General features: G+C 45.3%; 1 protein-coding gene across 1 annotated transcript in view; it reads right to left on the bottom strand.

The window, feature by feature from the left end:
- Positions 1–11,984: 11,984 nt before the first annotated feature.
- Positions 11,985–18,223, bottom strand: part of SGPL1 (sphingosine-1-phosphate lyase 1) — a gene marked incomplete at its 5' end in the record, with an annotated part of 49,809 nt that continues 43,570 nt past the window's right edge. Inside the window, 6 exons of the mRNA XM_079707834.1 lie at positions 11,985–12,311; positions 12,815–12,935; positions 13,889–14,035; positions 15,416–15,654; positions 16,766–16,915; positions 17,550–17,648. Coding sequence (XP_079563960.1) covers positions 12,171–12,311; positions 12,815–12,935; positions 13,889–14,035; positions 15,416–15,654; positions 16,766–16,915; positions 17,550–17,648 — 897 coding nt within the window. The 3' untranslated portion in view covers positions 11,985–12,170. The remainder of the gene's footprint in view (positions 12,312–12,814; positions 12,936–13,888; positions 14,036–15,415; positions 15,655–16,765; positions 16,916–17,549; positions 17,649–18,223) is intronic.

Here is an 18,223-nt window from a genome sequence, read left to right as displayed (position 1 = left end):
TCACCATTGAGAATGATGTTTGCTGTGGGTTTGTCATATATGGCCTTCATTATGTTGAGGTAGGTTCCCTATATGTCCACTTTCTGGAGAGTTTTTATCATAAATGGGTGTTGAATTCTGTCAAAAGCTTTTTCTGCATCTATTGAAATGATCGTATTGTTTTTATTCTTCAGTTTGTTAATATGGTGTATCACATTAATTGATTTGCATATATTGAAGAATCCTTGCATCCCTGGATAAATCCCACTTGATAATGGTGTATGATCCTTTTAATGTGTTGTTGGATTCTGTGTGCTAGTATTTTGTTGCGGATTTTTGCATCTATGTTCATCAGTGATATTGGTCTGTAATTTTCTTTTTTTGTAGTATCTTTTTCTGGTTTTAGTATCAGGGTGATGGTGGCTTCATGGAATGAGTTTGGGAATGTTCCTTCCTCTACAATTATTTGGAGGAGTTTGAGAAGGATGGGTGTTAGCTCTTCCCTAAATATTTGATAGAATTCACCTGTGAAGACATCTGGTCCTTTTGTTTGTTGGAAGATTTTTAATCACAGTCTCAATTTCAGTGCTTGTGATTGGTCTGTTTATATTTTCTATTTCTTCCTGGTTAAGTCTCGGAAGTTTGTGCTTTTCTAAGAATTTGTCCATTTCTTCCATGTTGTCCATTTTATTGGCATATAGTTGCTTGTAGTAATCTCTCCTGATCGTTTGTATTTTTTCAGTGTCAGTTGTTACTTCTCCTTTTTCATTTCTAATTCTGTTGATTTGAGTCTCCTCCCTTTTTTTCTTGATGAGTCTGGCTAATGGTTTATCAATTTTTTTATCTTCTCAAAGAACCAGCTTTTAGTTTTAATGATCTTCACTATTGTTTCCCTCATTTCTTTTTCATTTATTTCTGATCTGATCTTTATGATTTCTTTCCTTCTGCTAACTTTGGATTTTGTTTGTTCTTCTTTCTCTAGTTCCTTTATGTGTAAGGTTGTATTGTTTATTTGAGATTTTTCTTGTTTCTTGAGGTAGGCTTGTATAGGTATAAACTTCCCTCTTAGAACTGTTTTGCTGCATCCCATAGGTTTTGGATCATCATGTTTTCATTATCATTCGTCTCTAAGTATTTTTTGATTTCCTCTTTGGTTTCTTCAGTGATCTCTTGGTTAATTAGTAACGTATTGTTTAACCTCCATGTGTTTGTGTTTTTTACGTTTTTTCCCCTGTAATTGATTTCTAATCTCATAATGTTGTGTTCAGAAAAGATGCTTGATATGATTTCAATTTTCTTAAATTTACTGAGGCTTGATTTGTGACCCAAGATGTGATCTATACTGGAGAATGTTCTGTGCATGCTTGAGAAGAAAGTGTAGTCTGCTGTTTTTGGTTGGAATGTCCTATAAATATCAATTAAGTCCATCTTGTTTAATGTATCGTTTAATGCTTGTTTTTCCTTATTTATTTTCACTTTGGATGATCTGTCCATTTGTGAAGGTGGGGTGTTAAAGTCCCCTACTATGATTGTGTTACTGTTGATTTCCCCTTTTATGGCTGTTAGCATTTGCCTTATGTATTGAGCTGCTCCTATGTTGGGTGCATAAATATTTACAAGTGTTATATCTTCTTGGATTGATCCCTTGATCATTATGTAGTGTCCTTCTTTGTCTCTTGTTATAGTCTTTATTTTAAAGTCTATTTTGTGTGATATAATTGCTACTCTAGCTTTCTTTTGATTTCCATTTGCATGGAATATCTTTTTCCATCTCCTCACTTTCAGTCTGTATGTTTCCCTAGGTCTGAAGTAGGTCTCTTCTAGACAGCATATATATGGGTCTTGTTTTTGTATCCATTCAGTCAGTCTGTGTCTTTTGGTTGGAGCATTTAATCCATTTACATCTAAGGCAGTTATTGATATGTTCCTATTACCATTTTCTTAATTGTTTTGGGTTTGTGATTGTAGGTCTTTTCCTTCTCTTGTGTTTCCTGCCTAGAGAAGTTCCTTTAGCATTTGTTGTAAAGCTGGTTTGGTGGTGCTGAATTCTCTTAGCTTTTGCTTGTCTGTAAAGCTTTTAATTTCTCCATTGAATCTGAATGAGGTCCTTGCTGGGTTGAGTAATCTTGGTTGTAGCTTTTTCCCTTTCATCACTTTAAATATGTCCTGCCACTCTCTTCTGGTGTGCAGAGTTTCTGCTGAAAGATCAGCTGTTAACCTTATGGGGATTCCCTTGTATGTTATTTGTTGTTTTTCCCTTGCTGTTTTTAATATTTTTTTCTTTGTATTTATTTAATTTTGTTAGTTTGATGAATATGTGTTTTGGCGTGTTTCTCCTTGGATTTATCCTGTATGGGACTCTCTGCACTTCCTGGACTTGATTGACTATTCCCTTTCCCATATTAGGGAAATTTTCAACTATAATTGCTTTAAATATTTTCTCAGTCCCTTTCTTTTTCTCTTCTTCTTCTGGGACCCCTATAATTCAAATGTTGGTGCGTTTAATTTTGGCCCAGAAGTCTCTAAGACTGGCCTCAATTCTTTTCATTCTTTTTTCTTTATTCTGCTCTGCAGTAGTTATTTCCACCATTTTATCCTCCAGGTCACTTATACGTTCTTCTGCCTCAGTTATTCTGCTATTGATTCCTTCTAGAGAATTTTTAATTTCACTTATTGTGTTGTTCATCAATGTTTGTTTGCTCTTTAGTTCTTCTAGTTCCTTGTTAAACATTTCTTGTATTTTCTTCATTCTACTTCCAAGATTTTGGATCATCTTTACTATCATTACTCAGAGTTCTTATTCAGGTAGACTGCCTATTTCCTCTTCGTTTGTTTGGTGTGGTGGGTTTTTAATTTGCTCCTTCATCTCCTGTGTGTTTCTCTGTCTTCTCATTTTGCTTAACTTACTGTGTTTGGGGTCTCCTTTTCGCAGGCTGCAGGTTCGTAGTTCCCGTTGGTTTTGGTGTCTGCCCCCAGTGGCTAAGGTTGGTTCAGTGTGTTGTGTAGGCTTCCTGGTGGAGGGGACTAGTTCCTGTGTTGTGGTGGATGAGGCTGGATCTTGTCTTTCTGCTGGGCAGGGCCACGTCCAGTGGTGTGTTTTGGGGTGTCTGTGACCTTATTATGATTTTAGGCAGCCTCTCTTCTAATGGGTGGGGTTGTGTTCCTGTCTTGCTAGTTGTTTGGCATAGGCTGTCCAACACTGTAGCTTGCTGGTTGTTGAGTGGATTTGGGTCTTAGCGTTGAGATGGAGATCTCTGGGAGAGCTTTCTCTGTTTGATATTACGTGGAGCCAGGAGGGCTCTGGTGGACCAATATCCTGAACTCTGCTCTCCCACCTCAGAGGCACAGGCCTGAGTCACCCGGCTGGAGCACCAAAACCCTGTCAGCCACACGGCTGGTTTCAGTTCTGGATAGAATTTGACAATCCTGAGGATGTTCCGTAATTTTTTTTTTTTGGCTGTGTTGGGTCTTTGTTGCTGTGCATGGGGTTTCTCTGGTTGCGGCGAGCAGGGGCTACTCTTCGTTGCGGTGCAGTGGCTTCTCGTGTTGCAGAGCACGGGCTCTAGGTGCACAGGCTTCAGTAGTTGTGGCACGCAGGCTCAGTAGTTGTGGCACGTGAGCTCTAGAGTGCAGGCTTAGTAGTTGTGACACACCGGCTTAGTTGCTCCGCGGCATGTGGGATCTTCCTGGGCCAGGGCTTGAACCCGTGTCCCCTGCATTGGCAGGCAGATTCTTAACCACTGTGTCACCAGGGAGGTCCCTCAGTGATTTTTTTTTGTTTAGTTTCCAAAACTCCTGAATCAATTTACAGGTTCTCTGCATTCAGTCAACACCGATGCCCAGAGAGACACCATCTCCTTTCACTGGATGAGCATTCTTTTATTCCTAACTTATTTCCTGTTTCCTAAAAGAGAAATTTCCATTTCACCCTAGTAGCCCTTGTGCATCACAATGCACTGACTGGCGATAATAGCATGTGCAGCAAAGGAGACAAAACAACTCAGAAATTTGTTTCTCCTTCTGTTTCATTTCTTATTTTTTTAACTTAGGTCCTCTTTCTTTTCTTCTTGGTGTTCCTGGCCAGAGGTTTGTCGATTATGTTTACTCTTTCAAAAAAGCAACTCTTGGTTTTTTTGAATTTTTAAATTTCTATTCATCTCCATTTTATTTTCTCTCTGATCTTTATTATTACATTTCTTATGTTACCTTTAGGTTTTGTTTATTCTTTTTCTAATTTTCTTAGGTGGTAGGTTAGGTTGTTTGAGATTTTTCTTATTTTTTAGGAAGACTTGTATGGCTCTGTACTTCCCTCTTAGGACTGCTTTTGCTTTGTCCCAGAGATTTGGTATGGTTAAATTTTCATTGTTGTTTGTCTCATGGTTTTTAAAAATTTCCTCTTTGATGTCATTGTTCACCCATTGGTTGTTTAGTAGAATGTTGTATAGTCTCCATATAAGTCTTTTCCTTTCTCTCTCTGGTTGATTTCTAGTTTCATGCCATTGTGGTTAGAAAAGGTACTTCAAATTTCCATCCTCTTAAACTTGTTTAGGCTTGTTTTATGAGACAGTATGTGGCCTGTTCTAGAAAATGTTCTATGTGCACTTGAATAGAATGTGTATTCTAGTTTTTGGATGTAATATGCTGAAAATATCTATTAAGTTTAACTGTTCTATTGTGTCATTTAGGATCTCTTTTCCCTTATCAATTTTCTGTGTAGAAGATCTGTTTATTAATGTCAGTGGGCTGTTAAAATCTCCCACTATTATTATATTCCCATCAGTTTCTCCCTTTATGTCTCTTAACATTTGTTTTATGTATTTAAGTGCTCCTATAATAGGTGCATATATGTTAACGAGTGTAATATCCTCCTCTTGTATTGATCTCTTTATCATTATATAGTGTTTTTGTTTCTTTATGGCCTTGGCTTTAAAGTCTATTTTGTCTGATATGAGTATTGCTACCCCCTGCTTTATTGTCATTTCCATTTGCATGAAATATTGTTTTCGATCCCCTCACTTTCAATCTGTGTGTGTCCTTCAGCCTAAAGTGGGTCTGTTATAGCCAGCATATTGTAGACTCTTGTTTTATTATCCAGTGTGCCAGTCTGTGTGTTTCGATTGGAGCATTTAGTCCATTGACATTTAAGGTAATTATGGAAAGATATTTTTTATTGCCATTTTAAACCTTGTTTTCTTATTGATTTTGTATTTCTTCCTTGTTTCTTTTTCTTTTTGTTTTTCCTTTTGTGATTTGATGGTTTTCTTTTATATTATGCTTTTTGTTCTCTTCGTTTTTTGTGAATCTGTTCTGTTTTTGTTTTGTGATTACCCTGTTTTCAAGTACGTTTACCCATTACTGTATCTACTTGCTTTAGACTGGTAGCCATATAGGCTCAAGCATATTCTAAGAAAAATCTACATTGTCTTACTTTCCTCCCCCACTCTATGATTTTGATGTCCTTTTACATCTCGTTTATACTTCTGCTGTTCAATGTGGTTATCATCACTTTCAGAAAAATTTTTTTGATTTTTTTTCCTCAATCTCTGTACTGGTTTATTTAAGTGACTTTCCAGTTGTGTGATTTTCTCTTTCCTATAGATTCTTCTTTTCTATTTAGAGAATACCTTTCAATATTTCTTTTAGGATAGATTTTAGTATTACTGTATTCTATTAGTTTTTTCTTCTCTGAGAAATTCTCTCTCCTTCTATTCTAAATGATAATCTTGCTGGTTAGAGTATCCTAGGTTGCAGGTTTTTCCATTTCAGGACTTTGAATATATCTTGCCACTCCCTTCTGGCCTGCAGTGTTTCTGTATTGGAATCAGCTCATAGTCTTATGGTGGTTAACTTGTAATTAATTCCTTGTTTTTCTCTTGCTGTCTTTAGAATCCTCCGTTTTTCACTTTTGCCATTCTAATTATAATATGTCTTGGTGTAGTTCTCTTCAGGTTCATCTTGTTTTGGACCCTCTGTGCTTCCTATACCTGGATATCTGTTTCCTTTTTTAGGTTTGGGAAATTTTCAGCTATGGTTTCCTCTAATACATTTTTTTTTTTTTTTTTGAGGTACACGGGCCTCTCACTGTTGTGGCCTCTCCCGTTGTGGAGCACAGGCTCCAGACGCGCAGGCTCAGCAGCCATGGCTCACGGGCCCAGCCGCTCCGCATGTGGGATCTTCCCAGACCGGGGCTCGAACCCATGTCCCCTGCATCGGCAGGCGGACTCTCAGCCACTGCACCACCAGGGAAGCCCTTCTAATACATTTTTGATCCTCTTTTTCTTCTTCTACTGGGATTCCTATTGTGTGTAGATTGACATGCTTTATATTATCCCATAGATCTCATATATTGCTTTTTTTTTGTTTGTTTGTCTGCTGTTCTAATTGGGTGATTCCCATTACTCTATCTTCCAGATCACTTATTCATTCTTCTGCATTATTTAGTTTGCTATTTATTGCCTTTAGGTTGGGTTTCATCTTGGCAAGTGAGTTTTATAATTTTAATTGTCTCCCCTTTATAGTTTCTAGTTCCTTTTTACAGTGATTTGTATTTATTGATAGCCTTTCTTAATTCTTTCAGTACCTTTATTACCTCCTTCTTGAACTGGGGGTTTAGTAGTCTGTAGAAGTCTGTTTCATTGTTTGCTCTTTCAGGGGATTTTCTTATTTTAATTGGGAGTAGTTCCTCTGCTTTTTCATTTCACTTAAATTTCTCTGACTCTGTGAATTTAAGACAAAGTTACATACTGTGGTCTTGAAGGGCTGTTTTTATGTGGGAGCATCCCTGTGTGGCCTAATATTTTTGGTGCGAGAACTTTTTAGTATGGATGCCTGCCATGTCTTTCTTCAGGGTGTGCTGGATGTTATAGGTGTGATAGGTGTTGTGGTGACCAGAGCCTGCACTGGATGTTCAGCAGGGCCTCCTCTTTGCTCTGTGGTTGTCACAGCCCTGTTTGGGGCAGGTCTGCTCCCCAGTTGTTAGAGAAGAAGCCCCAGATCCATTTCTGAGCTGTGGTGTGAGGTAGGCAGGACTGGAGCACTCCCGCTGAGAGAGGAGCCACTTAGTATTCTTCCAGCGGAGCTGTCCACTAGGAAATGCGCTCTGTAGTGTTGACTGTCAACTGTTGTGTGGCCTTACAAAGTACACTGTTGTGGGCACTGCCCTCGGCCCCGAGTCAGCCATGGGAATGCAGGCAATCTACTAGGTGTACCTCAGGTGCTGTGCTCACAAAGCCACTAGCACGGATCTGCCAAAGTCAGGCATGGGGACCGCTGTAGTTGCACACCTGGACCCGCCATGAGCTAAGGAGTCAGCTCAGGTCCCGGCCATGCAGCTGTATGCACGGGACCCACAAAGCCTGCAGCTAATGCCGGACCTGCCATAGCTACAGGAGCACCAGTAATCTGCTCAGGTGTCCCACAGGCAATGAAGGTACAAAGCTGCCTGCAGCAACATAAATCCACTGAAGTCACACGCCTCAGATTTCAGCCCTGCCTCTGCATATGGGCAACCCATCAGCACTCGCATGCCCCCAGAGCTGTAGAGGGGGAGCTGTGCCCACTGTAAGCACCAAGAATGAGGCTGCTATGGCTCGGCCCCCCCTCCCTTGGTGTGCACGTTAATAATGGGGCTTCTGTGACCCACCCATACTCTGTCCTGTGCACACCCCTGGTTGTCAGTCTGGACCACACTCCAGCCCCTTTGGGCTATCTCTGTGCAGCCAACCCCAGTCCTCTCCCTGGGTCTATCTGCTGAAGCCCACATTTCAGCACCCAGCCCCACATGCTCCAGCAGATGCGCATCTGGGCTGCAGAGTGCAACGAGGTGGCCGGGACTGTCTGTGCTGGTCTCTCTCTGTTCTCCCTGCTGCAAGCCGGCTGGCTGCACTCTCCTCTGAGCTGCTGAAGCTCCCTGTCCCGGCTGGTAACCCAGCTGGTGAAGGGGCGAGGAGACCTTTCTCTTCCTGGGGTGAGGAGACCTTTCTTCTTTCACAGCGCCCTCCAAGGGGTGCAGGTCCCATCCTGATTCCTTTTTTTTTTTTTCTTCTTTCATCCTACCCAGTTATATGGTGATCTTTCTTGAAGCTTTGGTTGTTATGAGATCTTCTGCCAGCATCCTGTAGGTATTCTGTGAGAATTGTTCCACATGTACATGTATTTTTGATGTATTTATGCGAGGAGGTGAGCTCCATGTCCTTTTATATTCTGCCATCTTGATCTCTCTCTGTCTGATACCTTATTTAGTAACAAGTTCTCAGTAAAGCTTAATGTCGAACCAACAAGGTTCAGACAGTGGTTCCCCCATCTGCTTCACTTCTGACATAAATTCTTCTAAATGTGCTTTGACCTAATGACTGTGGATCAGGGGACAAGCCACTAGACATGATGGTATGGACTGTTATGTCACCTTTCTGCCTCTGCTTACTTTCATGGATCAAAGACTGAAAAATGCCAACCTGGAGGGCACTACAGTTATATGAAGCACCCTGATGTGGTACAAAGACACAAGCAACACTTTTTAGAAATAAACATGTTTATTCTAAAATTAATGCAAATAATTGAAATTATAGCGGAGGATGTTAAGGAGCTATTATGGACCAAAAAAAAAAACACAAGAAAAAGTAAGGCAATTACAACTCCAGCTCAAGAAAAGGCTCTTCAACGCCTGACTTCTGCTTACAGGCTATAGCTGGTGGCTACCAAGTTAGGCCTCTGTCATTACTTCTGTCACTGGGTCTAGTTAAAAGCTGCTTGTTGCTGTCAAGACCCACAGAGAAGGCAAAGGGGCTCACAGCTGTGAGCATCAGGACACCACTTCTTGGGTGGACCACGCCTCCTCACCAAACATATCCTGGCCCCTTTTTCTCTAGGGTTTACCCCAAAGCAAGTAGGGGCTCAGGGAACCCAGTCCTTTGGCAGAGACTATATGGCAAAGGCGGTATTCCTTGGCTTGATTCTGGCAAAGTGTGAATGGGCTGAGAGCCAGAATGAAAACCTGGGTTACCTGAAGGACAGAACTTCAGAGCCTGACTAACCCTTCAGAAAGACTTCTCACTTCCTATTCATAATGGGACAAGAGGCCCAGTGGAGGAGTTCCATCAGCTCCCAAACCAAATGTAGGGCTTGAAATCAGTGTCCTTTGGTGAAATGGATCCACACTGCCCAGCTGGGGGGTAGAGACCACCCCAGATGGCTCAATCCATCAGTAAGGTATAAGCAGGTGTGGATGAGGAAGGTGACTGAAACTTAAGGCCCTGGCCCTGAGGAACTGAAGATGTGAGTTCCAGACCTTTAAACAGGTGTGGCCACCACTCCTGGTGGAGCTACCAGGAAGGTGCTTGGAACTGAGCAGAACTGCTGCTCATCCATGTCTGAACTGGTTCTGGTATCAGTGGTCACACACAACCATTTCAACACAGAGGGGCGCTTCTCACCAGCAGCCGTTTGGAGCTGCCAGCACTCCAGTAGGTATCTTCCCTGTGTGCCTAAATAGACAAATGAATATAATCATCCACATGATTAAAATTTGGGGAATTTTATTACTTAATTGCTTCTTAAGAGATTATTGCTGCAATTAGGAAGGGAGCCTTGAGATGGAAAAGGGGGAAGTTAAAGACAGAAAAGATCTAAAAGAGGCCGGTACCATTTTCCGGGTATAAAACTCGTCATCTTAAAAGTGACATGGCAGGGCTTCCCTGGTGGCGCAGAGGTTGAGAGTCCGCCTGCCGATGCAGGGGACACGGGTTTGTGCCCCGGTCTGGGAAGATCCCACGTGCCGCGGAGTGGCTGGGCCCATGAGCCATGGCCGCTGGGCCTGTGCGTCCGGAGCCTGTGCTCCGCAACGGGAGAGGCCACAACAGTGAGAGGCCCGCGTACCGCAAAAAAAAAAAAAAAAAAAAAGTGACATGGCAGTATATTCATGCGACTACTTAATTCTAACCCAGAAATGAGAGTACAGTTTTTGCAGAGGCCGATGTGACACCTGCTAGCAACAAGACATCATCAAGACATTCCACCAACCTCTGCCAGACTGTTACTCATGTGCACAGGTGTACAGAATAGAAAGCCCACACGTGTTGGGTCAGACTAACGCTCCTGATCATAACCTAAAGTGGCAACAGCAGGTCCCTTCGAAAAACACCATTGCGCCCCGCCCACCCACCCCCCCCCCCCCAAGCAATGTCACAGCACAGAGGAAGGTCCTGGGAGACACCGGAGGCAACAGCACACTCTGCAGGACACGTGCTTCTCCATTTTAGCAGCTCACAAACCACAGTGGTGCCTGCCGGGTGGTTCTGGGCCCCTGGACTTCCTCTATCCAACCTGAACACGCTGGAGATCCAGGGACGGTTCATGCACAGTCTGTCTCTCAGGAGGTGCCCAGCAGTTCAGCCACCAGGGGGAATGTGACTCTCACGTCCGAAGGATCTGAGCCTCTAACACAAACACGCCCCAACCATCCTCGGAACCCACAGAAGACAGGATGAAACACACCACACCAGCCCTGCAACGACACGGCCAGCTGGTCACAGTCAGTGTGGAGGAAGTACAGAGCTGAAGAACACTTCAGACAACCGTGCCAAGGATCTGGCAGGAAGTCCGGGCGTCGTGGCTCTCCCGGCCAGCGTTCCCAGCAAAGAAGGCTAGAGGAGACCAGCCTGAAGAGGCTGAATGTTCAGGAGTCCCTGAGAGGGGTAGAGGGACAAAGGAAAGTTCCTCCTGACTTACCCCCCCCAGGTAAAAGCCTCAAGGACTGATGCAGTTCCCCTTGGCCCAGGTCAGGAGTAGCCCGTCCCCGTTGAGGAAGAAGGCACATGGTGTGTCAGCATGAGAGTAGGACAGTGGCTCAACCTAGATCAGGGCCCCCATGTGGGAGGCAGAGGGTGGGGAGTGGGCGCAGGGTTGGGTCCTGTCCCTGCGCCACCCTGAGCAACCAGTCTTACGAAGGAATCCCAGGCCCTAGGCCACAACTGACACTTGCCATCATGTCTTCCTATTCCAGAAAGTTTACCTCATCCTAGCCAGGGCCGAGGAGGTTGCAGTACCTGAGGCTTAACTGCCGTCGTACCTTTGGGAGCTGAATAAAGGGGGAAGAGGCAGGAAGAACACAGAATGGAGAGACATTTTCCTTGCCTTGGGGGCTCTCTCACGCCCTCCTCACACCCACCTCGGGTAAGTCAAGGCAATTTGTGAAGGTGCTTCGAGCTGTTCCTTCAGGCAGACAAACATGCTTGATGGCTTAGAGCAGCAGGGAGGGGAGGACTGCTACCAACTCTGGTGACACATTTGAATTTGGGTGCTCACCCCACTCGGATCCTCAGAAAAGTATAGAAAAGGGCCTGGTTCCGATCATCACCAGCCCAGGAGAGAGTTCAGGTGTGCTCTAACACTGCCAATTCAGAGAGGCAGCGCCAGAGCCCCAGAAGGTCCTCGATTCTCTGAAACCGCATTCTTTTCCTCATCCATGGAAACAGGAACAAACCAGTGGGAGCATAATTTCCAACAAGAATCTTCAAAGATGATGACAACCAAGTGTCAAATGGGAACTGCAGGCACCGCCGAGGACCAGCGACTGCTCCAGCCCCTGCCTTGGTGGACTGAGCAGATCTGCTGGACTGCGCCGGCCCCACATCACAAGAACAATGGCTGGTCAACCTGTGTCCTCAAGAGACAACACAAGCTGCAATAGAAGGGACCCTGAGACAGCTAACCACTCACGGAGGAGGACTGGAAAAGCCTCCTACTTAGAGCAGACCTCACCCCCACCGAGGGAAACATCGGTTATGGAACACTTCCTGTCTGACTAGCCCACCTGCCTGAGGTAACAAAGCAAACCTTTTCCTATCTCGTAAACTGTAGCCCAGCTTCCCTAAGGAGTCAGGACAGGTCAGAGCTGCCACACCGTGATTAAGTGAAGCTGAAAGCAAGAGAGGTTAGAGAAGGAAATGTTTAGAACAATTTCCAGGGTAACATTTAGAACAAGGGCAAAATAATTACGTCATGGAATCCTTTAGAGTCTTCACATTAAAAACCACAACAGGACGGAAACAAGAACCCTGAGGACCAGGCTGTCTCACGGTCTGCTTCGTTGTGCTCTGTGGAGCGAAGACCAGATGCTGAAACCAGTGGCCTGTCCCACACCCCGAGAACCTTCTGAAGGCCAGATGCACCTCGGGGCCACGGAGGATCCCCGCTCAGTGGGGTTTTGGAGAACCATTCATCTGGCTGCCCTGAGTTACAGTGTCTGTGCTGAAAAGGCTGTCCAAGAAGACGGAGGACAATTCTGCCACCAGGTTCCTGTCGACTGTAGCCTGGGCCATGCCGTAGATCGCACCCTACAAACCCAGTCAAAGAGTGTCATTAGAGATGAGGGGTCCGGAGCAGATAGCGGTCGTGCGTTCCTTCTCCCACCACGCCCCCCTCCCCAGCCCAGGCACTATTCGAGCAGAAAGGCATAGGATGTTTTTCACAGGCATTTGCCAGGCTGCCTTTCTGCCTAAAGAACTGTCCTATGGGATTTGGTGTAGAAAATTCTGGAGGAAACAGGCTTATTGCCTTTCCTGTGTCAAAATTTTCTTTTTAAATGGACACTACCGCCACCTGCCTTTGTACAGCACTTTCAAATTTACAAGGTGCTTATTATATCTAGCATACCTCGTTTGAGACTAAAACAAACCCTGGGAATGGGTGAGCAGAGATTATCAGTTCCGACTAATAAGGAAAGAGGTTTGTGGATAAGGGACAGAGGCAGGAACAGACTGGAGGTCATCTGATTCTTTCAAGCCCACCAACACCACCTAAACTTCCACAGGAAGAAAAAAACCCCAAGTGTCCCTACCATTCCTGTGGTCTTTGCTTTCGGATTCTTCATGATTTGAGTGACGGATTCCCGGATGTCCTTTAGGAACTGTATCGCTACTCGCTTACGGGTGTGTACCAACGTGATGCAGAAATGAATGCTATGGGAGAAGAAAGACAAAGTGAGACGAATCCTGGAAAAAGAGGGGAAAAAAGGTTCTGAAACCAAGCAGCCCCCAATACAGGAATTGACTGATTGATTGCTTCTTCATGTTGCTCGTGACAAGTGTAGTCAAAGTGCTCCCAGCCGTGGGCATCAGGGCTCTCAAGTACACGGGCTGTCAAGAGGGCTTCATGCCCTCAGCGTGACCAAGAACCACGCTGACAAGATGAATACAGCTGGCTGTTCTGTCCTGCCCCTCCCCTCAGAAACTGTCCACTGCTGTTCCTTCAATCATGTGACAACCCACAGGACGCTTTTATCTTAGGTGGTAAACCCTCATGGGGCTAGGGCCATATGGCTGAGGTCTCAAAGGTCTTCAGGGCAAAGAAGAAACTGACTGCCCCTGGAGGGAGATTGGGGTACAGCAGGATTGTGAAGAGGAAAAACCGGAATCCAGATGGGACTGGCAGGGGCAAGACACATGACAGGATTGGGGGATGCGTGGAGGACACTAGGAGACCTAGTCTGTTGAAGCAGAGTGTTTATTTAAAGGCATCCTGGAAGATTAGGTTAGAAATGCCTATGGAAGGCGACAGCGGCAGACCTGAATGATTCCAGGCCCTTGATTAGAGGCCCTCCATTACTCAGGTCATGAGAGCACCTGCGGATGGGACAGAACAGAGCCCAGAAAGAGAGCAAGTGTGTGGGGGGCGGTGGGAGATGATCTCATGACCGACCACTCGTCTCAAGGCTGCCACCTAGTTTGCCAGAGTTTAAAGCTAACAGTCTTGTTCTTGATGTCGAATAACTCCAAATGGCAAGACAGACATCCTAAGATCCTACAGTTGCCACTACAGTGCTGGGCTCTAGCAGTCACTCCCTCTACTTCAGGTCACCTTGCTGCCCAAGTCCTTCAGCAGTCATGGAGCAAAGGAAAATCTTCAAGCTCACCTGGGTGGGAACTGCAACTGGTTCAAGCTCCAGCCCTTGGCATTCATCAGGTTGAATAGTCGGTAGATGTCAAAATCATGGGAGCCCAGAGCAATGACTGACAATTGAGGATTCCCCAAAACAAAGATGCCTTTGATATTTTCCAGTCTTAAAACAAACAAAAGGAACAGAAAGGAAATTCAGGCACGTACATTCTTCTGGTCATCTCATGTCTCCCTTATAACAAATCTAACCTTTGGGGGCTTAAGTTTTCTCGTAAGGTGACTAGACTGAGATCAGTGGTTCCTAAATATTAAAAATATTTTAAGGCTCAACCCCCACTAGATCCAGTGACTCAAGATTGTTGGCTCTTAACCTGTCTGCCCAACCCCCAAATTATGATATGCCCCCCAGGGGTACCTGAGGGATAAACAATGTACTTTTTTGTAAATCCTGGAAAAATAACCCATCTCTCTTTAAAAGAAGTCATCCATGTAGGGCTTCCCTGGTGGTTCAGTGGTTAAGAATCCGCCTGCCAATGCAGGGGACACGGGTTCGAGCCCTGGTCCGGGAAGATCCCACATGCTGTGCAGCTGCTAAGCCCATGTGCCACAACTACTGGGCCTGCGCTCTAGAGCCCGCGGGCCACAACTCCTGAAGCCCGCACGCCTAGAGGCTGTGCTCCACAACAAGACAAGCCACTGCAATGAGAAGCCCATGCATCACAACCAAGAGTAGCCCCCGCTCGCCGCAACTAAAGAAAGCCTGGGTGCAGCAACAAAATAAAAAAATAAAAATAATAAAGTCATCCATGTAATCCCTAAAGCAAGAAATGGTACAGCACTTCTCAGCAGATGGGTGTAACAGGACCATATGCAGGCCTTTTTCAAGTGAGCCGTGCCTACTGGCTGCTTTCATTCACCCTCAAGATCGTGAAAAGGCCTCCCCAATCCTGGTGACACACGGAGAGCCAGGCAGGTGACACACGAAGAGGTGTGTTAGACAAAGCACACAAGCTGGTTCTAGCCTTAACCCCAGATTTCACCACCCCTTCCGCCCTCCCCCTCTCCAGTTCTTCTCTTACTCCAGCGATTCTCCAAGTGTGACTCAGACCAGCAGCATTAGTGTCCACTGGGAACTTTCAGAAATGCAAATCTTCAGACTCCCATTCCAGACCTACTGAGTTAGAACTCTAAGAGTGGGCCCCAGCAATCTGCATCTTAACAAGCCCTCCATGTGACTGCTTAGGATTCAACCTCAAGTTTTGAGAACCACTGTCTTAACCATTAAGCTGTACATCAGCACCTGGTAAGAGCTGCCAGTTGTTAGGGACATCCTTGGAGACAAAATGGCCTACAGATGAAGCCCGGGTGTGGCCTCCACGTCACAGCACGGCAAGGGAGCTTACCCCCCCAGGCCAACACCACACTCCTAAGCTGCGGGGCCTGCAGACGGGCTGGAGCCATGGCACTTGGCCTAGCAGCTGCCTTGAGCCTATAGCAGACAGAGCAAGGGACACGGCAGAGCCCCCCAACCTTCCAGACATACTCTGACTTGAGGAAGCGAGTGGTTTTGATGATCTGCTTGGTAGCTTCAACGTAGCCGCTCTCACCGAAGTACATCAGGGCGGCCCAACAGGCTGCACTGATGCCACCAGGCCGTGAGCCCGCAATGGTTGGGGAAGCGTAGATGCCGCCCTGCCAGTCTGTGTCAACGAAGAACTGATAGTGCCTGTACTTCTTGTCAGAGTATAACACCACTGAAGAGCCCTTGGGAGCGTAGCCATACTGAGGGGGAGAAGCAGACAGGTGAGTGTACAGTTCCATGCGGCAGACCTGCCCCAGAACTCTCTTCGTGCAGATTCCCCGTCTGTTTCCCTGTGTTCCCACTCACATTACGATTTCCAACTTATTTATTAAAGAGTATAAGAAACTTCGGGGGTGGGGTTCATGGGGTTTAAATTCTCTATTTTAGGAATGAGGAATCTGAGGCCCAGGAAAAACAACATCTTGTCTAGTTAATGGGTTTGCTTCCTATCTGTCACGCAGCATAGTTTTCCTTATTTAAGACAGTACCCCAGGGAGGTAGGTCAGGATGGAAGCAAAGATAAATTTCCACTGGAAGCCAGGACAGGATGGAATTGAGGTCACTTGTAGCAACTAAGATCACGATCTGACTCCCTTTCCATCCTTTTTGCTTAGTATCATGCTTCCTTCTTAAGAACACCATGGTGCTCAAAATCTAGAAGCTACTTAATCCAGCTGTAAAATGAACTATGTACTTCACGAGTGTGCCCTCCTAATTAACTCACTGAAGCTAATAATGTGACTGATGTTAACCCCTGAGCCACACAAGGATGGACAGTAAGAAAAAGGGCACTTTGCCTCAGTCCACCAGGGACAGCAGGCATGGACATTTCAAACATTACAAGCCAAACATTCCTGAGCACAAAGTTCATCCCTTTTTCAAAAGGACTCTTCCAGTGATAAACTCCAGTCACGCAGGTAGAGCAGCCCCAGGAGCATGGGGGCTGCAGCATCAGCATACCTCCTCTTAGGAGCTCTGGTTATCAACCTCACCTCCTCCCCCCACCCCCAAGGCTTCAGGGAACCTTTGTATAAGGGCCACTCCACTAGCATGTCCCAGTTACATACAGTCACTGGATACAGAAATTCTCTTAGCTGTGACATAAAGATAACAGGTTCCTTTTCACTACTGCTGGTCACCTCTAGCACTGTACCTTGTCATATGAATCAGCTGCCTTGGTGAGAGCAGAGAGCCAGATTTAATTTTATATTAATGGGGGAAACTAATGCTTTAACGGATTTATTTTATTGGTAGTAGTCCAAATAATCAACTGTCTACTTTGATTAACATGTGGTCTCTTCCCTCACTCACCTTATGAGTATCAGCTGAAATGCTGGTCACACCTTTCACCCGGAAATCAAATGGCTGCTCCAGTGGGTATCCAGCTTTCTCCATAAAGACGATGAGGAAACCCCCCAGACAAGCGTCCACATGAAGAGGTATTTTGTATTTGACAGCCAGCTAGTTCCAAAAACCAAAGACCATAGACAATATCAGTTATAGCCCTACAACAAAAAGTTTGCAAGACACGGGTGGAATGGTGGGATACAGGCCCAAGGCATTATGTACTGTCTTCCATGTTTTAAAAACCTGGCTATTTTTGACATTTTTAATAAAGCTCGTCTTTCAAATGTGGTTGTCTTTCAAAATAATTCATCTGAATGTGGTTTCTATTTTATATTTAAATACGCGGGGCCTCAAACTCACCTGCAAAATCCAGCAAGAAATGAGAAGCACTCTGACTTAGGCTGGGGGCGGGGAAGGAGGGAGGGGTGCTCTGGGGCAGCATGGTGGGCTCTGGCAGGCATGCCCTAAATGGAGATTATTTCCTGATCTGAATCAAAATGTCAGTACTGCTTCAGAATGTCCAGTTTAAACAAAGCCTTCCTCCTTGTGTTATCCCTCCCCCATAGCAGAAGTCACTTTCAGAGGCTTCGGCAGAGCTGTGCAGCTTATCACAGGGCGGATGAGAGCTGTTCATCACCACTGGGCTAGAATCTAAACTCAAAATCGCTTCTTTTTGCCAAGTACTGCACCATTAGATTCTACTTTAAAATCTCCGTCTGCCTGCCTAGTAGTCCATTCTCGCACATACCTTGGCCACATCAGGGACAGGATCTATCACACCATGAGGAAACTGGGGGGCAGAACAGACGAGCATGGCAGTGTTCCTGGAGATGGCTCTTCGCATTGCCTAAGGGTTTAAAGTTGAAAGGAAAGTGAGAAGCCACATCACAATTCCTCCTCTCTTCTGCCACCAGGAGCAATCTAGGCTACCAGCCTCGAGTTCCAGTTCCACTAGCACCCCTGCTTCACCTCTCCAACCTGGAAGAAGACCACCGCCCTGCCGTGCTGGCCGGACACAAACATTTGGGGGAAACAGTCTGAGAGCCCAATGCAAAAACAGCAGAATCACTGTGAGGGTAAAAAAGAATATTCGGCTAAGAGGCAAAAGAGCCAAATGTGAGTCCTCGCCCCACCTGTTAGCAGTGAAGCCTTGAGGAAACTACCTAACTTCAGCCAGTGTGTTTCCTCGGCTGCAATAACACTGACAGCTCCTACGACCTCCCCAGGTTGTCATGAGGCTCAAATGCGATTCTGATAACATTCTGAAAACTACAGAGTTCTTCTGTGTAAATGCAAGGCATAAAAATAATTACTAAAGGAATATTACTCTGGCTTAAACAATCCTGCCATTGGCGACAATGTGGATGAACTTGGAGGACATTACGCTAAGTTAAATAAGCCAGACACAGAAGGACAAATACT

Source organism: Hyperoodon ampullatus (assembly GCF_949752795.1).
Source record: "Hyperoodon ampullatus genome assembly, chromosome: 1".
Lineage (NCBI taxonomy): Eukaryota > Metazoa > Chordata > Mammalia > Artiodactyla > Ziphiidae > Hyperoodon > Hyperoodon ampullatus.
Note: the sequence above shows the minus strand (reverse complement) of the source record. Positions and strands in the feature narration are given on the sequence as shown.